This window comes from Corvus moneduloides, chromosome 14, assembly GCF_009650955.1.
Source record: "Corvus moneduloides isolate bCorMon1 chromosome 14, bCorMon1.pri, whole genome shotgun sequence".
Taxonomy (NCBI): Eukaryota; Metazoa; Chordata; class Aves; order Passeriformes; family Corvidae; genus Corvus; species Corvus moneduloides.
Genome location: NC_045489.1, coordinates 4039708 through 4063529, shown reverse-complemented (window position 1 = coordinate 4063529; position 23822 = coordinate 4039708). Strand labels below are relative to the sequence as shown.

General features: G+C 41.1%; 1 protein-coding gene across 4 annotated transcripts in view; it reads left to right on the top strand.

Annotated features, from left to right (window-relative positions):
* Positions 1-23517, top strand: part of DACH2 (dachshund family transcription factor 2) — a 250069-nt gene extending 226552 nt beyond the window's left edge. For 3 of the 4 annotated variants that reach the window (XM_032124106.1, XM_032124109.1, XM_032124110.1), the window contains exons 8-12: positions 9048-9193; positions 9727-9874; positions 11236-11379; positions 14411-14476; positions 22506-23517. In XM_032124106.1, the coding sequence (XP_031979997.1) occupies positions 9048-9193; positions 9727-9874; positions 11236-11379; positions 14411-14476; positions 22506-22543 (542 nt within the window). In that variant the 3' untranslated portion in view covers positions 22544-23517. The remainder of the gene's footprint in view (positions 1-9047; positions 9194-9726; positions 9875-11235; positions 11380-14410; positions 14477-22505) is intronic. The other variant, XM_032124108.1, reaches the window with a different exon arrangement.
* Positions 23518-23822: the final 305 nt, after the last annotated feature.

Sequence of the window (23822 nt, the reverse complement as noted above, 5' to 3'; positions counted from 1 at the left end):
GAACCCTGGAGTGAAATAGTTCACTCATTGTTTACAAGTGTTGTTTTGTCTTAGGTATGTGCCGGGGGTCGCTGTGAAGAAGGTGGTCACTGCAGAGGTGCCACGGCTGTGAGGCTGAGGAGCTTGGAGCACGTGGCAGCACAGCATCCCTGGCAGCACAGCATCCACCTCCCCAGCAGCTCGGGCTCATCTCAGGGAGGAACACAGCAGATTAATGTCAGATAGCTGCTGCCTTCTGCAGAAAGTTCTCCTCTTCCTTTCCTCTCCCCAATATTTGATCCTTTAAGAGTGCTCAGGACAAGTGACAGCAGCAGACTTCCCAGTTATTAGGCTGCAGAGTAGTGGATGTGGAGTACTTGGTGCTTAGCTTCCATTTATACCCTGATCACAGCTGCCATTTGGGTCAGGAAGAGGTTTTCCTGTTGATAAATTGGCTGTATGCTAGGAAAACTTGTCTTTCCCCAGAGCATCATGTAATTGTTTGGTGGTGAGGAGTTGCCATGGACAGGCAGCTCCACACGGATTGCTGCTGGAATATCCGTGAGTCTGGTCACTCTGTCACTGTGGTGTCACAGCCACACACCAGGGCTGCATTGCTGCCAGAGGGGCTTTTGCTTGCCCTCCTAGCTCACCAGGGGAGGAGGACGGAGATGAGCCAAATTCTGGCTGTTTCTTAGCCCAAGAGAGAGTTGGTTGTGTCAGGGTTCAGCTCTGTGACCTGTAGTCCCGGAGGAGATACTGGCACTAACTGGTGGCACTGGGGAGTGGAGATGGGCTCACAGGAGGGATCAGGGATGTGCTCTGGGCTTTGTGGGATGGATCAGGAGCTGGGGCAAGGTTAAAGGTTTCTGGGGAAAAGTCAGATTTAAAACAGGTGACCTAAAAAGGGATGGATTTCTCATGCTTAATCAGGGTTTATAAAATCAATGTGTAACTGAACTGAATTCAAACACTGGGATATATAAGCAGAGTCCTTCTTTATTGACATCTGAGGAATTCATAATTCATTCAGAAGCAAACCTTTCAGGTGCTCATCTCTCTGGGTATATTTTCCCGTTAATCATATTTCTCCTAACGATCAGTTTTGAAAGTTGTCTTATTTCTGCAGTGCAAAAAACCCTGCCACTGAACATTCCCCAATTGCACTCATAATTATTTCTGATTAAAAGTGCCCTGGCCTGACAGCACCAGGGAAATTAATAGGAGAAGCTTTCTACAAGTTTTAGAAGACGAGCAAAGACGTACTCACTCCCTCTTAAAATTATTTAAGCAGGTGCTGTGGGAAGCCATTGCTTTTATAATGCTCTTCAGATGTTTACAGCAAAACATTTTTTCCCAGTGATTGAATTTTTCGAAGTACTAAAATACCACGGAGAAATATGTTTCCCACCAGTTTTATGGCTCCCTGGATGCATTCTATACAAACCTTGTATCTGCCTGGACACAAACACTCTATTGCAAAAAGATATCTTGCCATTTTAACAAGCTGCGCTGCTCTGAAAGGATACACTGCATCACCAGTGGGAATGTCAGTACCTTAAGAGTAATACTGCTTTAAGGGTACTATTTTATTAAAGCAGACCTCAGTAATTTGTTCCTGACTGTTATACACCCTTATTTTATTAAAGGTATTTTACATCTGTGGAGGAGATTACTACCACTCCTATTTTCTCCACTGCTTGGCTTTAATGGATGGTGTGGAATATAATATTTATTAAGCCTAAGCAGGGGTAGGCATAATAGCAGAATTGTCCTTTATAACCTATTTTACACAGCTGTAAAATAAACCTTAATAAAGCAAGAATAATTATCCAGGAATATCCAGGAAATGGAGTATTCCTTCTGTTTCAAACATTTGAAAGGCTTAACTGCCAGTTATATGTGTACTTGAAGAAATTGAACTCAATAGTAATAATATTGATATTAGTTTGATACTATTTTAAAATATATTAAGAGGTTAAGTATCTTGTGTGTCATAATTGCTATGTTAGCATAAATCAATACATAACTGTAATCTCTTCATGCTGTTGGCTGTATATGATCCTACAAGATTATCCTGCTTCCTGCATAGCTTTGTTTTCCTGTTTCTTGGTATGATTTCTCTTGGTGACAGTCACTGGAATCTGTCCCAAAGGGAGAGATTTTGTATTAAGGACCTAATGTAGCTTTGCAAACTGATTCCTGATCAGATATTCCAGCAGAACTGCTAAAGCAATTCCTCTCTTCCCTTTGCCTTCTTGATTTCTTCCTCCTGTTGTCCTATTTATATATTTTTTTCATTGTGGAAATGATTTGGACTACAGTTATTACATTAATTATCCAAACTGACATTTTTGCAGTGTGTGAAAGGACAGGGTGGTATGTAAAATAGATGCACTAAGAACACCTACAGTATGACAACAAGTAGCAGGGTAATTGCTGAAAATGAAGTCTTTTCTGCTATCCCTTCTCTTCAACATCTGTTGTTCCATATGGAGTCATAAATATTTGCAACAAAATAGTTGAAGAAATAATCTCAACATTAATAGGGAAAAGCTGAATCCGCGAAGAAAATTGAAGAATCTTTTTTTTTTCTTGGCAAGTTTCTCCTACCCATCCTCATCTGACACTTTAAAATCTCAGTGGAGGAATAGTCAGACTACAGTGATGCTTAAAAATCACCATGGAAAAAAACCTTTGTGAATGTTAATAGGAGAGTTAGCTGAGAAAAATTTTATAACCTGATAATGACCATAGGAGGATTTTGTTTATTTTGTTTAATTTTCCTCCTCTCTTCCATGCCACAGTAATTTTACTACTAACCTTTTATTGAACAGTTCACATTTTCCCTTCTCTCTGTTGTCAGTAGAAATAATCCTCCTCATCGTACTGAGGAGTGACAAGGTACTGTTACTGCCTGAACACAATAGTTACTTCAAATTGCCATATGGAAAATGCAGATCAATAGTATTTAAGCTTCCCTCTAGATTAAGAAGCAGCTTGAAGCACAGAACAACTTAAAATATTTTGGAATCGAAATTACCAAAACCTGCCTGAGGAGCAGCTCGTAGGAGAAAGCTGGGATAATAATAACATGGACAAACTACAAATTGTAAATAATTCTGAATATAAAAAACAGCCTTTTGAAGGCTCTTTATATATTTATTAGGAGCCTTAGTGGGAGTACTTAGGCTTCTCCTTAATAAACAGAATTTAGCCAGGTGACATAGCTGTATTTGTTTTTCTTGATCTGTATATTTTCTTAATACTGAACTTTAGATTGAAGTTACATGCAGTGAAACTCTCTAGTTCTGATGTTGAGCCAGTGAATTGCTGCACTTTTTAATTCCATTTTTTATTATTGCAAACCAAGTATCTCATCTAACGCAGGTCTTTGTTTTTAAGGCTTGAATTAATAAAATATTTTCAGGTGTTTTTACTGCCAGTGGCATGTGAACATCAGAGTATATTGTAAATATGTTGCAGTTATAAATAGATATAATTTTCTGTGTTATTAATGAGAGTACACTGATGAAAATGTCAAAGCTGTATAATCATGCCCCTCTTGATAAAGAGTGCACAGATAAAGGCAGTTTGTAAACTGTAATTTCAGCCTTTTCTAGCGAAATCTTCATTTCTCTGCTTTTTGCCACCTCCTCCTATTCAAACCCCAAGTGGCAGCTCTGTGATGTCCTTTGGGAGGACACACCCTGGTCATTCCTGAGAGCAGGAATGGTGTGTCCAGTGGGATCAGGGCAGTGCCCATCACCTGTGCTGGCACTGCTGGGGCACCTCCAGTCCTGGGGACAGCTCTGGGACCCTCAGGACAAGAAGGACATTGAGGGGCTGGAGCGTGTCCAAGGAAGGGAAAGGAGCTGGGGCTGGAGCCCCAGGAGCGGCTGAGGGAGCTGGGAAAGGGGCTCAGCCTGGAGCAAAGGAGGCTCAGGGGGGACCTTGTGGCTCTGCACAAGTCCCTGACAGGAGGGGGCAGCCAGGGGGATCGGGCTCTGCTCCCAGGGAACAGGGACAGGATGAGAGGGAACGGCCACGAGCTGTGCCAGGGGAGGTTTAGGTTGGATACTGGGAAAAATTCCTTCATGGAAAGGGCTGTCCAGTCCTGTCACAGCTGCCCAGGGCAGTGGTGGAGTCCCCATCCCTGGAGGGATTCCAAAGCCGTGTGCGTGTGGCACTTGGAGACATGGTCAGTGGTGGCCTTGGCAGTGCAGGGGGAGCAGCTGGACTCCATGATTGTCCAGCTCTTTCCCAACCTCAACAATTCCATGACTCTATGGCCTGCATTTTCCTGCTGTGTTGTAAACAGTGGAAAAGTTTTATTACACACTTGTTCAGGATAAAATCGAGTGATTTCAGAGCACACAGGTGAGAACCTGCCTGGACACAGATAAGTGGAGCCTAGTTGATGGTAGTGTTCTCTGGTTGTTTCTAGAAGCTTTTAAGGCAGTGTGGAAATGTAGGAAATGTATCTATAATTGTTAGACAGTGTTCTCAAAGTGAAATTTTCTCATGGCAAAGCTCAGTAGTGAACAATGCCTGTATCAGTCACCGGAAAACAAAATGAAATCTGATTTAAAGGTACTGCACTGGATTAATCAGCTACTCCTCAATTGCATTCATTGACCCTGTTCATTCAGGGGCTGTAATTAAGAAAAACAGCAGTGACTTTAAATCTGGCACCTGAATCACAAGGTTAAAGCAGTAAATTTCTAAGTCTGATTGGTGCCTGGTTTACAGGAGACATCTCTTTTCTCACTGATGATCAGGAGTCTCAGCTCCTGGCAGAGCAACAGTGAGTGAGGGGAAAAAAAGGCAGAGGGTTACGGAGGATTTTGGAATTTATTAAGACACAGAAGGCAGGTAACCCTGTCCTTGCAGAATTAGAAACACAAGATATTTGAAATAAACAATGCTTCAGATTACAGGTTTTCATACTTACTTTGCTGTAAAAGAAAAAAAACCAACCTCATTTTTAGTTAAGCAATACGGAAGTTGCCAAGATGTAAAATTATAATAAGAAGTCTCATTTTTTCAGAAAACTGATTTTGCAGTCAAAAATTAGAATTTTGGCCCTAATTCTGTAAAATACCCACATTTGGACACCACGTACCCCTCCTGTGAAGTAGATGTAGAGCTGGAAGTCAGGGATCCTCTTGCCACTATGAAGATACATCAGTTTGGATGATTCTGTCAGATCTTTGGGCAAATGATGCTATTTCAAATACAAATGTTACTTTCAGGGATGAGTCACACAGACAACCCAGCTGATGTTGCAGATCCTCTGCTTTATTTTATTAAAAGTCAAAGGTTCATTAGAGTATCCAGCCTGTTCTGTAACTATGGGCCATTAAATGTAATCCCCATCACTCAGGTATGAAACTCAAAGAATTATAATTGTAATAAACCACTTCAGTCCTTGGGTTTCTGAATTTTATGCCACAGGCAGGGGAAAGGAGTGATCCAGCTACCATCTGTGTCCAAAACCATCTTCTTATCCCTGGCTGAAGGGTTTCTGAGATCAAATGTCTTGGTTAGTAACTAACAGGTTAATAACTGTAAATTCTGTATAAATTGTTTCTCTCTCCTCCATATGCCACGTATTTATTTAATGCATGAGTTACATTCTATGAGTGGTTGGAGGTGAACAGTGCTCACACAGCTCCAGGTAGATAGTTTTTAAGGACATGGGAAGAAATAACTTGGTGGTCTAACCAGTGTAAATTGTACCTTTAATTTTTCTCCCTTGTTTTGAGAGGGAATGTGGTGTGTCAAGTGGATCAGGGATGTGACTGATGGGTTTAAAAACATGCCTTCTGAAAGAAAATAAACCAGCTGGCAAATAAAAGTGCCTGTTGGTTTGGGCCGTGCAGGGAGCAATTCACATCCCCCTGTTCCCAGCGCTGTGTTCAGTCTGGAGGTTGATGCTTCATTTGCCAATCCCTGTTCCTGCAATTTAAGCAGAAGACAGAAGATGAAATACTTAAGCATATTGAATTAAGAGCAAGAAACTTCCTAGCAGATTTCTGTGTGCTTTCCCAGGATGATACTCCATTCACTGTTAGTGTTTACTGTGTATTTCTTTGCTCTGCAATATAATTCTTGCTTTCATCTATTCATCTGGATGTCAGCTAGAAATTAAAATAAAAAGACTGCACTCTAAATGGATTCCTGAATGCTTTTATAAAGCATGGCAGGTTTAACAAACAGGCTCGATAAAAGTAGTTCCCACTTTGCTTCAATAATCAGAAAGGTTGTTTGTGTCCTTGCTCAGACTGGAGCTGTCTTGGCTTTATTTCTTGCTTATTCTGTTGTATTGTATATGTGAGTGCAGCTTTTAGCATTTATATTTTTAGTGGTGTTTAAAATCAAAATCCTTAAATCAACACTATTTTTTTTCCATTAAAGAGGTGCATTTGATATAGTCCACAAGAAATGCTTCCAGCACATGCCATTTTTAATTGCTTTACCAATTATGATTCCTCAAGTCTAGCTAATAAATTTCTGCCTAACTGTGCACTTACTCAGAGTATGGGCAAGATGTAGACACCGTTCAGATGTGAACACCTATTACAAGATTGAAATAGATTTCTAATGCATTTATCATTCATCTTTGCAGAGTGTGATTTCAATCAGAAAAAAAAATGATGAATGGTTTGACAGTTTCCACCCATATACGCTAAAACATAATATGCTGCTTCTAGTTTCAGCTATTACAGACTTTAACATGCAATGTGACCTTGGTCTGCAAAGCATGTTTGGTTAGCACAAAAACTTAATCATAAGAAGTCATAAGTAGAATCCTTCTTCTTTACTGCCCTTTTTCTGGGACTTGGAAATTTATTGCTTCTGGGACAGGTAGGATATGAACAATGGGCCAAATAGAGTCCAGGGTTATCTCATCTGTGTGAAAACTGCTGCTGAAAATCGATGTGACCTCTGCTACACTGTCATCCCAATTCCCACCCTCTGTGTCCTATTTGTCTTTTGGTAGAAGCTTAGATCTGTGTGCTGTCTCTATGTGTCTCTCTTGGGCCAGATTATCAAAATGAATCATTGCCTGCATACCTCTTATATTTCTATTTATTTTCCTGGTGTTGACTAGGTCTGATGAAATACGATTCTTTTTGCATTTGATCCTCACTGCAGCAAGCAGCACCTAATTTAGCTGTGTCTATCTCTTTAAAGAAGAGTAATACTATTTTGAAACTTCAATCTGCTGTACAGTAGCATTACAAACCATAGACCATGCAACCTGTCTTCACAGTCAATAGTAATTTTCCTTTCGGCCAATTTAATGTTATTACTTTCATCTCCAAATAGCAGAGATTTCTAGAGGTGTTAGAGCAGCTCCAGTTTTGTTATGCATACTTCATGTATTGCTTTCTTCTTCAAATGCCACTTCTGTTTAGTCTTTTGTGACTCTCTGGCTTAGCTGTTATTTCTGTGCAGCATCATGTGTGACAACTAATCAGGTTATTTTAAAAACTCTGCCGCTGATATATTTAAATATGAGAAATGGTGTGTCTGAATCAGCACAAACTTCGTGGTCTGAGTTTGTTACCCGAGCTGGGATTTTTTAAATGGATCACTTAAATTCCATCTAAGATGCTGGCTCTGAGGACGTGTAGAGGTTACTGGCTTTTGTTATGAGTCCTGAAAAATCATTAGGAAGATGCTCCATTTAATGAACTCACAGAGCAAAGACAAAATACTCCCAAACCAGAGATTTCAAAGAATACTTGAAAGCTGCTAATGCTCCTGGTTTGTTGTTAGGTGGATGTTTCAGACACATGGCAAGAAGTGCAGCTCGATGGAGGCTTCTGGAGTGTGTTACACCAGAAAATAGTGCTGCTGTGGAGCTACCCTGGGTTAATTAGTTGTCAGATTATTTTTAAGTTGTTTATTCCTTAAAAACAGGAGTGGGAGAAGGAGACCTTTGGAATATGGTGTGGTCTAATTGTAAATCCAGGCTTTAATATGACCAAGGCACTTGACAGATGAAACTCTGGGGGCTGGCTGTGCAGCTTCCCTGAGTGAGCACTGGCATCAGGAGCTCATGGCCAAGGCAGGGATCACAGGCTTCACTAAAAAGGAGATACTCATCATGATTTCTGCAAGTGCAGGATCATGAGATATATATGTATAGACTGGATTTTCATGAAATACTGCACAGAAGTATTTTTTTAGCATTTCAGAGTAAAAGAAATGTACCGAATTTGGCTTTAGAGACAGCTAGATTTTAATTGTGTAGTTTTCAGCAATTAAAATGAATACGTGGGAAGAAGTACTCACAGGGATCTGAGAGAAGGAATACATCTACTGTCCTAAAATCTGCTTAAATTATTCTATTCAAAAATGGGAGTTCATTGGTGATAGTACTGATTCCTCACCAAATTGAAGGGATTCTTGAAAAAACCAGTTACTAACATTGTTCCTTTCTGGGTACACATTTCTGCCGTCTGTGCACAGCTTGATCTATAACCACACAATGTATTTGAAAGAAGGAGTGAAGGGGCAGCTGCCAGGCCCCAGTTTGCTCTCTGGAGGGGATGCTCCAGTTCCGTGCAGTGCTGGCAGAGCCGGGAGGGGATGGGTGGCTCAGTGGAGATTATTTACTGCTGAGCACGGGAAGGGGAAAGGTAAAGGAGTAAAGAGATGGGATACATTCCTTGATTAGAATTTTGCCAAGGTTATAGCAACAAAAAACGCACATCACAGAATGGCAAACATGATAGAGTGAAGACAGGTCATTCAGGTTTAATGAACTGCGTAATACTGTTATAATTCTGTAGTATAATTCTGTAGAATTTGAAGTATAATAGTCTGTATTCCATTACAGCTGTGTTATAGTCTCAGTGTATTGATTATTGTTCTGTACTATTTTGCAAACTTACCTTGGCAACAGTCCCAGCTGCCCAAAGACTGAAACAATGTTGATTTTACTAACTCACTTGTATTTTGACTTCCAGATAAACAAAATGCTAGTTTCTAGAAATTACAGTCACCTATATTTCCAATGCTTTCTGATGTCGCTTTTAAACCTATCTTTACAGAAGAGGTCCAAATTGCCATTCCAATAATGAAACCAACCTTAGATAAAGTCCAACTGGCTGGACAGGCCTTGCCTCCTGGATTTCCGGCGCCATTTCTTTTTGCTGATGGTCTTTCATCAGTAGAAACACTATTAACCAACATTCAGGTAAATTCTTCTCTACAGGGCCAGGTTATGTCATGATAGATAACATGTTTCTTTTTCACTCTTAAAAAAGTTTCAGAAACTATTATGTATCTGCAGTTTCTCATCTCTTTTATTTAATGTCATGCTTAGGTTTCTTCTCTCTCTAGTCTCAGCAGTCCTGGAAGGGTTTCATACATTGTATATTTGACTTAATAATTGGCAGTAATGGTCATATTGAAATGCACCATTCTCATTATTGCTGCAGTGTTTCTCTCTGCAGTTCCTGAGGTCAGCAGAGACATGGCACTGTGTGTGTAACAAACCACAGCAGCAGGATGAATTAGCCAAAGCTGTACTGAATCATCCCATGCCACAAAATTCCTCATTTTCCTACACCATTGGCTACTTCCAATGCCCAGTTGTGCTCCAGGTCTGTAGGTTCCTGCTTCTAATCTTTCTGTTTTCCTAGAGGGTGTAAAAGAAACAAATGGATGAATTTTGCCACTTCTGAAAGAGAATGGTGTTTTCAGATCTTGCATTTATGTGTGTTTTAGGGCCTGCTGAAAGTGGCTGTGGACAATGCAAGAGTCCAGGAAAAGCAGATACAGCAGGAAAAGAAAGAGCTAAAGATGGAGCTTTGTAGAGAGCGAGAACTACGAGAGAGCTTGGAAAGGCAACTCACAGCTGAGCTGCAAAGCAGAGGTGAGTGAATGAAAATGGAGTTTAGGTATCTATTAAATGTGTAACCCTTTGGCATTTCCAGCTGGAGCTGTCGAGGACTCAGGGTTAGCTGACATCCATACTCCAGTGTAGTGCAGCAGTGGAGCAGCACTGGTAATGAAAGATGTAAATTTCACAAAACCAGAACGAAGCACACATTTCTATAAGCAGAACAGTGGCTGAAGGATTATTACCTGGAGGGCAGCTGGCCTCAGAGAGCTTTGGCAGGTTCTGAGGAGGGAAGCTGGTGCAGTTCCATGGCTTACAGGTGTACTAGCACCACTGTGCCCAGGTATTCCCAGCCCGATTTCTTCATTTGACAGCTTTAATTTCTTTTTGTTTTTGCTGTTACCCTCCAAGCATTGAGAATCTGTCTTACTGTGAGAAAGATATGGCTGTAATCTGGGTATTTAGGTGATTTTTGTCATTACTTCTCTAGCCCACATTTCTACAGCTTCAGTGCTGCTCAGTTTCTCTTGTGAAGAACTTCAGCCCAACAAAATAGAGCTGTGAGAAATTGTCTGCCCAAGTGCAAGATCTGAAGCAGATAACCCTATATATTTTTTAGCATCAGGAGAGTGAGGTACAGTAGCACACCCCAAATGGGTCATTCTGAGACAAAACCATGACTGGTTAGAAGCTTTTGATAGTAATAGGCAATTAAATTGGTAAATCTGAATTTCTCGCTGTGCCGTTCCGAAGGAGGCAGTATTCTTTTTAAAATTCAGATCTTCATCTGAAGGAAAGGAACAGCACTTCATGTGCCAAAAGCTACTTCTAGATTACATCCGTGAAATCAGGAAGATAAAACGAGATAAGACCAAAAGTGTAGGTGCCAAGTCCTGTCTTCCTGTGCTTTTCGAATGGAAATTGGGTGTGTGGAACTGTCTGGAGTGCCAGATCTCGCTCAGGGCCACCAAAGGGCACTTCTCAGTCAAGTTGTGAAGGGTCAGTAAATACTATTTGCAGCTGTTAAATTGCAGTGGGTGTCCAGAAATGTTGCATCACCCAAGTGTGGTGGGACTGTATATTTCTGTAAAACAAAACTTCAGCTCCCTGTAGGACAGCCCGCTGTGCCCCTCCTGAGTCCCAGTTAAGTCACCAAAAACCTCAGATCATTCACAGATTTGATTGCTCCTGACTTGAAAGAGAATTTCACCAATAAGCAGCATCCTCTGAATTGTTTGGCTTTCAGGTCATCACCACATGCACATCTTTATTGTTACAGGGGTCTCAAGCTAGAACTGCACCTTTGAATATCAAAAATAAACTAATTTTTTACTGCCTCCATCATCTATTAATTGTGCCCTAACAGCCATTCTTACATTGTATTTACATTTCAGCCACAATTCAGAAACGCTTGAAGAAAGAGAAGAAGGCAAAGAGAAAATTGCAGGAAGCTTTGGAATTTGAATCCAAGAGAAGAGAACAAGTGGAACAGGCGCTTAAACAGGCCACATCAGGTGACGGTCTCAGGATGTTAAATGGTAATGTCTTAGTCGGCCTTTCACAGTCAGCTTAAAATGATGTTGATTGAGTGAGGAAAAAAAAAAAATCAGATGATGCACAGAGCAAATTTCAGAATAAACCCCCACAATTCTTTCCTGAAATAATGAAAAATCTATTTCAGGCCATGTGCTCTGGGTCGTGAATTAAAAAAATAAAGAAGTCTGCAACTAGAGAAACAGACAGAGCAGCTTACACAGAGATGACAAGAAATGCTGAATATATTACAGAGAAATCTGTTACAGTGCCAGCTAAGACAATGTGAAATTTGGTTCCTATAAGGTTCTCTGAACTCTTCTCTCCCAGCAGATTCATTTTTAGAACTGCTGAGCTTCATGTTAAAAGCCGTTTGGCTGAAGTTTGCTCAGCCTCAGGACCTATTAAGTTTGTTAAATATGTATCAGCTTTCAGAGCTGACTGGGTTTTGAACATTTCCCAAATACTCTTGTGAAACAAAAGCAAATCAGTTCATCTCCTAAACAGTGATTAAGTTCTGGCTACTGGGAGAATTTGCCTTTTGTGCTTAAGATGGTTCTGACCAAAGTTTAGAGCTTTGGTTTGAATCTTCAAGACTGAACCTAGTTGAGATTTGATTAATTTCAGGTTCTGCAGCTCAGGTTTAGTCTGTGCATCTGTACCTGAAGTCTGTGCAGAGGCTCAGGAGTCAGAGTGACGCTCAGTCTCTGCTGCATTCTGGTGTCCTGTGGTGTGTTAATTTGTGCTGCCTGCTTTGGGCACTGCTAGAGACTGCAGAGTGCAAAAACTGCCTGACTGCTGAGCAAAAATAATGAATTTGGCTTGTGTGGAGTTCTCAGCTGTGAGAGCTGCCCAGACTGTTCCCTAAAGCCAGGGCAAGGCTGTGTGTGTGAGCTGCCACCACAGTGCTCTGCGGGACTGTGAGCCGTGATTTATCAGGGCACCCAAGGGATATAAACCCTGTGAGGATGAGAGCAGCATCTTTCAGAAGCATCCTCTCATCTGCTGGTTTATAGCCCTGCAGAACCCTGGAAGCAGGGACTGGCTGGCGTCCCTGGAGCACTGGCAGTGGCCAGGGGGGATTCAGATGTGGATTTGCAGCCGCAGTCGCACCATGATGGGGGACAGTGACCAGGGGAGAGTGGGTGGCCAGAGCCAGCAAAAACCTTCTTCACCACGTCCACTGGATGAGACAAATGCCCAGACTGGATCCCATGGACAGAACCAGCACCTTGAGATGAATGTCAGAAAAAACCTAAAATCCTGATGTGCTGTAAGGTCACTCTCCTGGGTGCTGCCACTGCAGGGAAGCACCTGCTGCTCACACACCAGCCAGGAGCACCCAGCAGTTCTGGAAGCCACAAATTCAGGGATACCAGCGTGCCAACAGTGTGATTAACACACCTTTACATCTGCTAGTGTGGGCCTGGCTGCAGCAGTTTGATTTGCAGGCACACTCAGGTAGTCATATATATGTTAGTGCCTGCAAGAAGCTGATATTTACATGCTAATCTGATTGCGCATGCAAATCAGGTAGCTCATTAGCATCTTAATCCACAATTTAATTGCAGGTACAATTTTATGACAACAAAATGTGAAGGGCTATTCTGAGTATTTTTAATTTAACTCTGACAGTCTGTCTCATTTAACAGATGCTGTTACTAGTTACAGATGACTTTGTCATTTTTGGTATATACAACATGTACTCTGAAGGGTTTGAAAAGAAAGAACCTTTTCAGATTGATAGGTCAGTGCCCTGCACTTGCCTTCAGAACAGGAATCTGAGTAAGGAAAACCCTGCAGAATAGCAGTCACTTGTAATTTTATAAGTAAAAAGTTGTATCTGTGAAAATACTGCTTTTTTTGGATCATATATACATTTATAGTGCTGTATATGCACACACGACATATATTTCATTTACACATTTATTGCTGAGCTATTGCTCTCCTGTAAGGACTGTACTTTGCAGGGTTGCCCTGCTTTCACACAGAGCTCCGTTACTGCAGGGTCGCCAGCAAAGCATCACCTCTGTGACAGATCCTGACACTCCAGCTGAAGGGATCTGTGAAAGCAACAGTGCAATTATTCTCTATTTGAGAAAGTCCAGAACAGGCATATTGCACAGAAAAACTCCCAAACTGCGCACACAGCTCTCTTTCAGGTGTGGGTTTTTCCTTCCTGCAATTCCTAAGTGCTGTATGATAAGGGAAGCAGATGTTTCTTCAGGATTTGAGGTGCCATGGATTCAAATCACATCCCCTTCATGCTAATCCTTGTTGGCACAAGGTGGATCATGGCATCTGTTATCGTAACACCCTGGGGTGTTGGAGCCCCCGCCCCCACCCCAAGGACTGTGCAGACAGAGGTATCACCAACATGAAATTAAATAGGTCCAAAGTGAGTGTCATGAAACTCCTTCTCAACTTGAAAAAAAAAAAAAGAGCACAGTCCTCTTTGGAAAGCTCTTCTCAGAGATCTGGAAATATTTCACATAATATGACAGCTGTAATTTTGGTTTGGGTGGTAACACATGCTCACACATCCCGAGCTGAGGTTTGAAATGCAATTTGCACAGTTCTTATCTGTAACATGCACTCACACAAACTGATACACACACCCCAAAACTGTTGTCTGGCCCTGGCTGTATTCTTCAACTCTGTAATTTGGAGGTATTTGGCTATATACAAGAGTCAATGTAGTTTAATATTATCGCAGTTTAATTTTGACTTTTATTTTTCATGTGTCAGATGCCCTCATTTTCCAAGAGGATTTTGTAGACATATTATTACCACGTGTTGGTTATTATCTGATCGTCAGACAAATGTGAAGCACGTTAAAAATAATTCACTGTGAGACCAGTAATGTTTGCACATTTTGGAAACAATTTACTACTGAAAATTCTATGAGGACCAAATGTTTTATGCAAGACCAATGTTAACTTGGAGAGCACCCTAGTTTGCTATAAATATTTTTCTAAAGATGCCTGAGAGAGGGGCAAAGGGGAATGCATTAATCTTCAGTCTCCCATCTTTCAGATGCTGGAATCCCAGACATGGAAATAGAACACAACGGAACCCAACATGACAGTGCAGCAATGCAAGGTGCAGTATGTACCACAGCTTCTCACCTGTGTGCTTGTCATTAAAAATAAGTGAAATGCAGAGTCATTTTTTTATCTGTTTTCCTGCTTTAAGATAAATGTGGATTACAGAACTTCAGTTGGTTTTGCTGTTTGATGTAGAAAACCTTTGTAAGAACCGTACTTTACAAGATCAGAAATTAACTTTAAGTAGACGTGGTATTTATCTGAGGTGATATTTAGAGGTGATACTTGTATTAAAACTGATATTTATCTACCAGGATAACACCCTTAGTTCAAAAGGGATTTTACATATGATTTACCTTTGTGAAATATTTTACCTCTGGTCCTTACCTACCTGTTAAGATCGCAGGTGTTTTCAAAAAATACATGAACTATAAGTGAAAAAGAAAAGCCATGTTCACATTATGGACATCTATCTGGTGCTGCTTTTCCCTCACTGTTCAGTGGCTGTGTGTGAGTGCAGCACCTCCAGGTATGGTTGGAGTGCTTCCCAAAGAGCAGTGAGTGAGTTCTGGCTGCAGGTCTGAGACATGAGGAGTTGTGAAATCCTTCTTTGGGGGAGCCGAGGCAGGGAGCCCCAAGGGATATTCCCATGCCCCTTGGAAGCCTCTTCGAGCCACACAGAAACTCCACAGTCACCTGTGATAAAATTTGGTCTGAACAATTTGAACATTGAAATTCTCTGATTTTGGTGAAAGTCCACCTTGTAGAGTTTTTCTCCCTTCAGTCCTGTGCCATGTTCATTCCAGACCCTTCAGTTCTGTGCTGGCTGCTCTGGCAGCCTGGAGACAGCTGCCTCTTCCATAGAATTGCTGCTTCTTAGGGCAATTCCACCCTTTCTATTGCATCATGTAATGGTAATGTGCAAAAATCCCCTGTGCTGAGGTAACTAAAGGCAGTTTGTGCAGACAGGAGAAGGGCTGCAGTGCACTTAGAGACACAAACCTCACTTGAGCGTTTCTCTTCAGCTGGGGAAGGTTTGACTTGCATACCTCTGGTATGCATCTGTTGTCCATCTGTCATCCTTACAGGAAAGCTTTCAAATATTTCTACTGCTGTCTCTTCTTGTGATTTTAGGTTCATATACTCTGTATTACAGAGTAGGAGAATCACAGCTTTATTGTAATGCAGATAGATACATCTGACATATGTGTGTGTGTATACATGTGCACATCTGATTAGAGCTGTGCTCTAAATATTGCAATTGGAAAATCGCTGCTGCCAGAAATAGTCAAAATATTGCATGAGCACTTGGGACACATGTATTTAAATTCAACAAGCAAAATGTTCCTAATATTTGTGATCTGTTCATGGTATCTGCTGAGAGGAGTGTTCAGTGCTCTTCCAAACAACTCTGCGAGTCAGAGGTGCATCTGGGCAGACTCTAGTAAAGAAAAGAAAGGAAATTTCAGTTTTCAGTTGAGAAAAACCATTACACTTGGCTGAAATCTGTCTTTACATCAAAAATTATTAGGAATACTGTGAGGAAAGTGATGCACAGCCACTTCAACAACTGTTTACTCCTGGAAGGAGTCAAGAGAACTTTCTTACATTACCTGTAATTTATTAATACACAGTAAAACCTTGTGATTTTACCATTTTTATTTCAGGTTGCGGTTTTTTGGGTTTTTTTTTCTTTTAATCTGATCCCAACTACATCATCCCTTCAGTTGAGAGACGTTTTGGCTCAGGAAGTTTTTGTTCGGGTCAAAAGCGTGGCCCCAGGGAGAGCTGGATATTCCCTGTGTTCAGTGTCCCTGGGCTTGGAGAGAACAGGACATGGCCTGAGCAGCAGGAGCTGCAGCCCTGTCCCTGTTCCTCCATGGCAAAACCATTCCCTTCCCTTTCTGCCCCTCTGGCTCTGACCTCCCTGGCCTGGTAATCCTGCTTGTAGGGAGATGTGAGGAGCTGAGCTAAAGTGAGGTCACTAAACACTCTCAGCTGATAAAAAGCTTTCTGGAGAGCTCTCCATGGAGCTTGTTTAGATTTCAAAGTGTTCCTGTTCTGTAGCACCGTCTCTTTCATTTTTATTTATGCTGATACTGTAATAACTTTTTATTCTCTTTCCCTTTGATTACCATTCGTGTTCCTGACAGCTCCTATTGCTGCTGCAGCTCTAACAATTGGAGCACACTCCCTCACTGCCCCTGTCATTTGCTGCCTTTGTTTTTTGGGCCCTGGGAGGAGGAAGGGGCAAAACACATGTCCCTAATACAAAGCTGTTTCCAAGCTTCCAAAATCTCTTTCTATTGCTCAGAAAAAAAGCTTTAGCATCAATGCAGAGCTTTCTTTTTCTGTTGTCAATAGCTCTGCTGGACAGAAATCTATCATTCACACAGTGCTTTTCCTTTGAAATTCAATTAGTTCCACTGCCAGTATCTCCTTAAGACGGTTTAAAGGAAAATTACAGAACTACTGCACAGCCACCTTTCACAGTGATTAAGTCATATCATATTTTATGCTCATTTCTTAAAATGATTTTATTAACACAAGCTGTTCATGTACTGCGTTTCTGATCTGCATTATAAATCTTTTCCATTTAGTTGACTCATTTTCCCTCTGCTTTGTGTATTAATTGAACAGAAATTTCATGCAGACAAGACTTACAACTTTTTTGAACTTTACAGTCTAAAGCCTCCATCCTCCATATCCCAGATCTAATTCAGAGCTGGAGCTGGTAGGTTTATAGCTGGCAGAAGATGTCAGTCAGTGGTAGCTGCAGTGGAGCAGAGTAGGGGATGAGCACACAGACACCCTCCTGCTCCTCCTTGCACTGCTCACTCCTGGGCCGGCACCACAGTGCATCAACCATTTTATCAGCCAATCTCCCTTCCACATAAAATAAACATACTGGGTGTCATTAAGTGCACCTTCAGATCAATGATTTTTGCAAATGACATTCAAGTACCATTCGAGTAGTGCATTTTTGCTGATAAAAGCAAATTAAATTAGCACAACTACAAGTGTGCTGATAAAAACTAAAACCGAACAGCAGCACCATTAGCTAACAAAGTAATATTTTCTCTTTACTGCTTTCTGCCATTTAGTTATTATCCTATTGGAAATCTAATTATAATCCTTTTACTCCCTAGTCAAACTTCACAGTTTTTGCAAGCTTAGCACTGACAAGTGATTTCATTACATTTGATTGCCCGCGCCCAGATTGACTTAACTTCACTCCGAGACCTAAAAGCCCTCTCAGTTTCTCAGATTCCCTGTTTGCACATTACAGCAACAGCTCCTTTAATTAATTAGCATGAACAGCAGTAACATGAACTGCTGAACAGAAAATAACATCATTTTATGATCGCAGGGAGACTTCTCCTTTCGCATGTTTATACCTTAGTTAACTTTTGTATTACAATATTTCATTGTTAGGGGATATTGGAACAATCAGCAAAGCAATGTTAGCTTAAAATCTTAAAAAGTAGGTGTTACAGTAATACTTGATAACAACAATTTACGAAAAAATAAAATACTCTGAGTTTCAGGAAGGAGGCAGCAGCATAGGCAGGCAGGCCAATGTGCTTCACTGTGCCTGCAACAAGAGGGTCACCCAGGGCTGCTGCTGCTGCTTTTGTTTGTGACATAACCTGGCAGAGATTTGGCACAAAGACTCTCAAGTTACCATGAATAACATTTTATATTTATCTGTTTGTCAAAGATGAAGGACTGTTGAAGTTTGGAATGTATTTTGGGTTTGATCATTTAGAAAACTGGGCTTTAGTTTATTAATAGTCTGATCTAACCAGTGAGTTTTCAAATCAAACCTGCTATATCTGTGTCTTAGGCCTGTTTTCTTCCTCCTGCCCGAGCTTTGTTCTCTCCTTCGTGCATGTCCTCCTCTGGAGGCTGTGAATTATTAAACCCCTGGTAGTTAGCTCATGCTGTGTCATTGCAGAGTCTCTAGAAAAGCTCTTCTAAAGCTCCCAGCAGTTCCCAGATGCAACTCCGTGCCCACACTGGCCACGTGCAGCCGAGAGCTGCCCCATCAGCTGCTCACCAGGAACGGGGCCTTACAGTGACTGAATTGAAATCCTGGGTTTAGTACAAGTTTCTTTAGCTCTGTTAACATGGATGAGGAAATACTTGACAAGGTTGACTCAGCAGCCAAAGTGGGGAAGAAACTCTTAACCCAGCAGCTCTGTGAGTGAGCAGCCCTGGAGGGTCAGGCACCACGGTCCTGAGGGAAGGAGAGGTTTTGGTACCAATCTCAAGGCATCCCCAGGGGCTCAGCCAGCTTGAGACATCAGAGAGGGCACCTCTGCAGGGGTGGAGAGATGCCATAGGGAAGTGTGAGGGATTAAAACCAACCAACCTTTGCTGGTTGCTGCTCACAGAACCAGCATTTATTGACCCTGTTCTTCCTAGGTCTAGAGAGAGCCATGCCCTGCTCTTTCACTGCTCAGTTTGAAGGATATTTGCAGATCAGAGAGGTTTTGCTGGACGACTAATAAGCAGGCAAAGAAGTCATTTTTGCTTGTCATTCAGCTGAATTGACGGTCAGCCCAGGTCCATCTTTTCTTCATGGCAGCAAAGGGATCCTTTGCTGTGTTTTGGTAATTGCTCTGGTCCTTACCCATGATCAGGGGCCTTCCATGCCTGCAGTACTCCTGTGTCCCAAGGGCTTTAGGGAAGGAGGGTTTTTCTCAGGGGTGTGATCCACAGTAGAAGCAGACTGATTTTGTCTGATTTTTCCTTTGTACAAAGACACTGGTTCAAACTAATTAGCCCCAGCTTTGCAAGTTAATTTATTGTTACAGCATTGCATTTCCCATGTGTTGCTTCATCCAAAGCTGGGCTTGGCTCTGATCTAACTGAGCTGGTGTTTACCCGGTCTGGGAAGGGTGGAGAGCTCAGCTCCTGTGCAGTTGGACACTTGTGGGGTATCCTGTAGGATTCCTAGATCCGAGCCCTGGAGCAGGAGCTGTGCAGAGGCTCTGAGAGGGCCCAGCCTGGCGCAGGGCTGCCCTCGCCTCCCCTGCCCCTGCTCTGGCCACACAGGCAGCTCTCAGCTCCACCTGATCCTGTTCCAGCTGCTCTCCCAGCTCCTCCTCCAGCTCAGCTGGCAGAGCAGGATTCCCAGTTTATTATTTCATCCCTGCTGCTCATATTCTCTGCAGCCTGTAGTGCTGGGTTGTATCTTATGAATTACATGGATAATGTACAATTATTGATACAACATATTTATCTATTTTCTCACTGTGTAGCAGATCCCAAATTTTCATTCCTCCAGTGAGTTTCTCCACAGTTCACACTGTCTCTCAGATCCCTGGCAATCCCAAGGTGTAGCTGCAGCTGGAGTTTCTTCTCTGCCTGGACTGGATTTGCACACCAGCATTGCCAGGGCACATTGGGAGGGTACATGTGAAAATATTGTTTTAAAGTAGTTTCAGGGAAATAAGGCTGAATTCTAAATTTAAACCAGAGCTCTTACAAACAAAGCCTCACAAAGGATTCAGAAAATTCAAAAAAGAAAGCAAAAAGTTGGTGAATAAATATGCAGATGATGATTATTGCCTTTGGATTCATCCTTTCTGCACCCATTAAAACCTTGAAAGAAAGAGACAAATGGTAATGCTGTGCCTAAAAAGAGTGCAGGAGCTGCACCTTCCCTGGGCTACAACACGGGCAAGAGAACGCCATCCTGAGGGAAAATTCCAGTTATTAACACAGACTCTGGCTCACCAAGAAACTCGGAAATCTTTACTTGTCTTACGCATTGTGAAGGGGAAAAAACCTCCTTTCTAAATGTCTTGCTTATTAAGCCAGTCATGCATTGCTCTGTAGGCTGTAAAGCAGTGTAACATGCACAGGGGGCTCATAAGCATATTTAGTGTTAGGGAATATCATTTATACAGTTTTTATATTGTCAGTATTACCCCTAGAGAATGAGATTAGGCTTTAAACTACTGTAAATCTACGCTTTTGCTCACCTTTGTATAATTTCATTTTTTAATAGAATGAAGCCCACATAAATGAATATTTGATTAAGGGATAAACCTGATAAAAGAATACATTTATGGCACACGGATTTATTCAAATCTTTGCTATATAATACGGTAAAGTGCTATAAAATGGTCTGTAGCTTGCAGTCAGCTGCACTGAGGAGATGGTGAATATTCTCCAGAAAAGATTAATTTGACAACATCACATTGTCTTCCCTGTGTAAGTGGGGGCACAGCTGCTCCCAGCACGTTAATTCCTCAGAGGTGGTTGCTGTGTGACGTGGTTAATGCCATGAAATTCAGTTTATTGCACAGCAACAAAAAAGTATTTTAATTTCTGGAGAATAATTGAGGGTGTTATAAAAAAGGAGATATTTAACTATGCACTTTCTGTTCACTGATCAATGGTGTCTCCTGGGTGGCTGCGCTGGGTTTGAGCTGTGGCATTTACTTTTGTCTCTTAGAGGTATTCCAGATACCTCCACTGAACTTTGCTTGAGAAATAAAGGGAATTGGAAGGAAATATGGAAACCTGTTCCAAAGTTTAGTCAGCCCACAGTACCCTCAATGTCTTCATCTTACCTTAATTTAAAAAATAATACTTAAAATTTAATAAGAATATAAAGAACAGCCTCCACTGGGAAGAAGCCATGTGCAGCTTCCTAATGATCATGAGAAAAAGAAAAAAAAAAACACAAACAAACCCCACAGTGTTCAATCCTTGCATTTCTGCTCACCCCCCCAGGCTTTAGCAATTCCCCACTAGGTTTAAGACAAGCATTTTCAGCAGCCAATGGCCTGAAACTAATTTTAGTCCTTTCTTTGGAGGCTCCCAAACGTTCCTCTGGAGTTGTTACGTCCCTGGCTCTTGTGATCTTTATTTGTGCTTACATCCAAAATACATATTAAATCATGTTGGTTTGGAGAGTCTGGGCCTCCTTAAAACCATGAAACATTCAATTACTAATTAGCTGTTTCCTGTTCCTAATGAAGTGAACATGTCGGATTTGGATTAAAATTCAGCTACTGCTCTCCTCTGTTTATGGTTCCAGATGTTTTTGTTTTATCTAGGAGGTTACTTTGACAGCTACTGCTAAATGATAAATCACTCATATTATAGCTGAAATGCATTTTGAAATTGAAATGTGGCAAACTTGGAGATTGCTCCAAGGATCAGTGTCAGTTTGCAGGTCAATACTTGTTCGTTCCTTAGGAGTGCTCAGTATTGGCATATGTAAAACAGTAATGGGAGAGATGTCAACATTATACAAAATGCTGCTCCATATTATCATTTTGCTATCATCTTCCAGATCAGTACTTGCGGATTTAGCTGGGTGGATTCATGATTCATTGTATAATGAACAGGAATATGGATTCTTGTTAGCTTCAGTTTCTGTGGGCATTTCAATACTTATTTTTTCTCTGGGCTTAAAGTTGCTTAATGTGAAAAATCACAGTTGATAGGTACTATAACTAGGAATATTTTTATGAAGTGCTTTTCTGCTTCATTCTCTAAATAAAGAAATAGAATTTTAAGCAAAATGTGGTGGTTTCTGAATGAAAGAACAGTTTTCCAAGAACAGATCCTGATTTACATTTTTTGAAAGCAATGCAGTTTTGGTTTAACACCCTGTTCCCTGGCAGGTTTTGTGCAGTGACAAGGGTGTGTGGTAAAGCTGGTGCCTTGTCCCTGGGTCTGTCCCAGGGAGGCAGCAATCCAACACGGGCTGCCTTTGGGAGAAAAAAAAATGCCTTAAAGAAAGGAAATCTTAATCAGAGTGTTCATAACCTGTCCTGAGCCATTGCTGGCAAACACCAGGGCAAGTGGTGCTGGGTGTTTGTCATTTCTTGCGGGCTTGACCAGGTGTTGTCACCCAGTGCCTCCTTTCCCTACACAAAATGTGCCCACGTGCTGGACAGTTCAGTTCATATCACTTCAGTTTATATCACTTGTAGATCTGGTCATTTGAGGAACAAAAAAATCCACAACCAAGTGAAGAAACCACCTAATTGTCAGTTAATTATGAAATGTTCAACTGTGCAATTGACTTTTTTCTTCTTTTTTTCTGTTTCCTCCAGAAAACAGAACATACATCAAGCCGACCATCATGTACTGAAGGAACCACCTACTGCTGAAAAATGTATGATGACCACTATTTGAAGACTATATAGTTCCTGAGAAATGTCCCTTCCAACCTTTGATGCCTTCAGTACTGTGTGAGGAACAGGATTTGTAGCATGAAACTTGAAGGACAATTTCAAGCAATTTACTGTTGCTGCATTGAAAACTGCCGTATTAAGAAATCCTGAGACTTTTTACAAGCTTACCATACCAAACCAAGCCTGTCACAACAGATCATTTTTAGGTCCCCGGAGATAGAAAGGAGTTTTAGTATTTTTAAGCACATACATGAATTACTTCCCCTCTCCACCCCGCCCCAAAAAAGAACTTTTTTTTTTTCCTTAGGAGGTGGCTATTACTGAATAGCAATGGCACAATGATTTTAAGCCACAATGGTCCTCACTGGCTGTACATCATACAAGTCCAGTTTATCACTGAAACTGTTCAACATGGAGCTGTTTCGATTGTGTTTATAAATTAAGCTTTGTTTACTGAAGCAGATACTCGATATATATTACGTTTTAAAAAGAAATGTGTGTACATTTTTTAAAAGAACGATGTAAAAATTGTCCTTTCATTAGATGACCAATTCAAAAGTGTGAGCTAAACCCTAATAGCTGACGTAATATGAGGATTATAATTGATGCTTTTTTTTTTAATGCTCAGTTCAGCTTGGCTTTTGGTCTTTTAAGATGGAAAAATGAATATGCAGTAGAGTGTTAGATAATGGAAACTTTTAAGTATGGTTTCTCTGTTGTACCATATTAAGTTAAAGTACACATTCTTTGTTAAAAATGTTCTTGCTAAAAATACAGTATTAAAAAGTTTTTTGTTTGACTTTGGAAATCTTTTAAGATTTTTTTTTGGACTGTGAATTCCCATAGTAACTGTACTAATGCAAACCAGTGTTTTGCACTAATTAAAATACTTGAAGAAATGACTTAATAAAGAGGGTGGGTTGGTATTAAACATTTTCCTAATTATTGTTATGTTCCAGATTCTGAACTTTGCAACTGAAACGTTCCCTTCTCAAAACATGGGACTGAAAGCTGGTTGGAGTCAGGTGGAATTAAGTGATCACCTGTTCCCTCTTTACTTTCATTGCTGGGTCAAAGGCACGGTGCTTATTTACTTACAAGAAGCTCCTGTTGATGTACACATGGTTACACACATGCGCCCTGAATATAAATCACTGTCACTTAAAAACAAAAAAGACCTTTAAATAGATCTATGAGGCATATATTTCCTGTGATTATGTTTACTTCTGTCTGCAT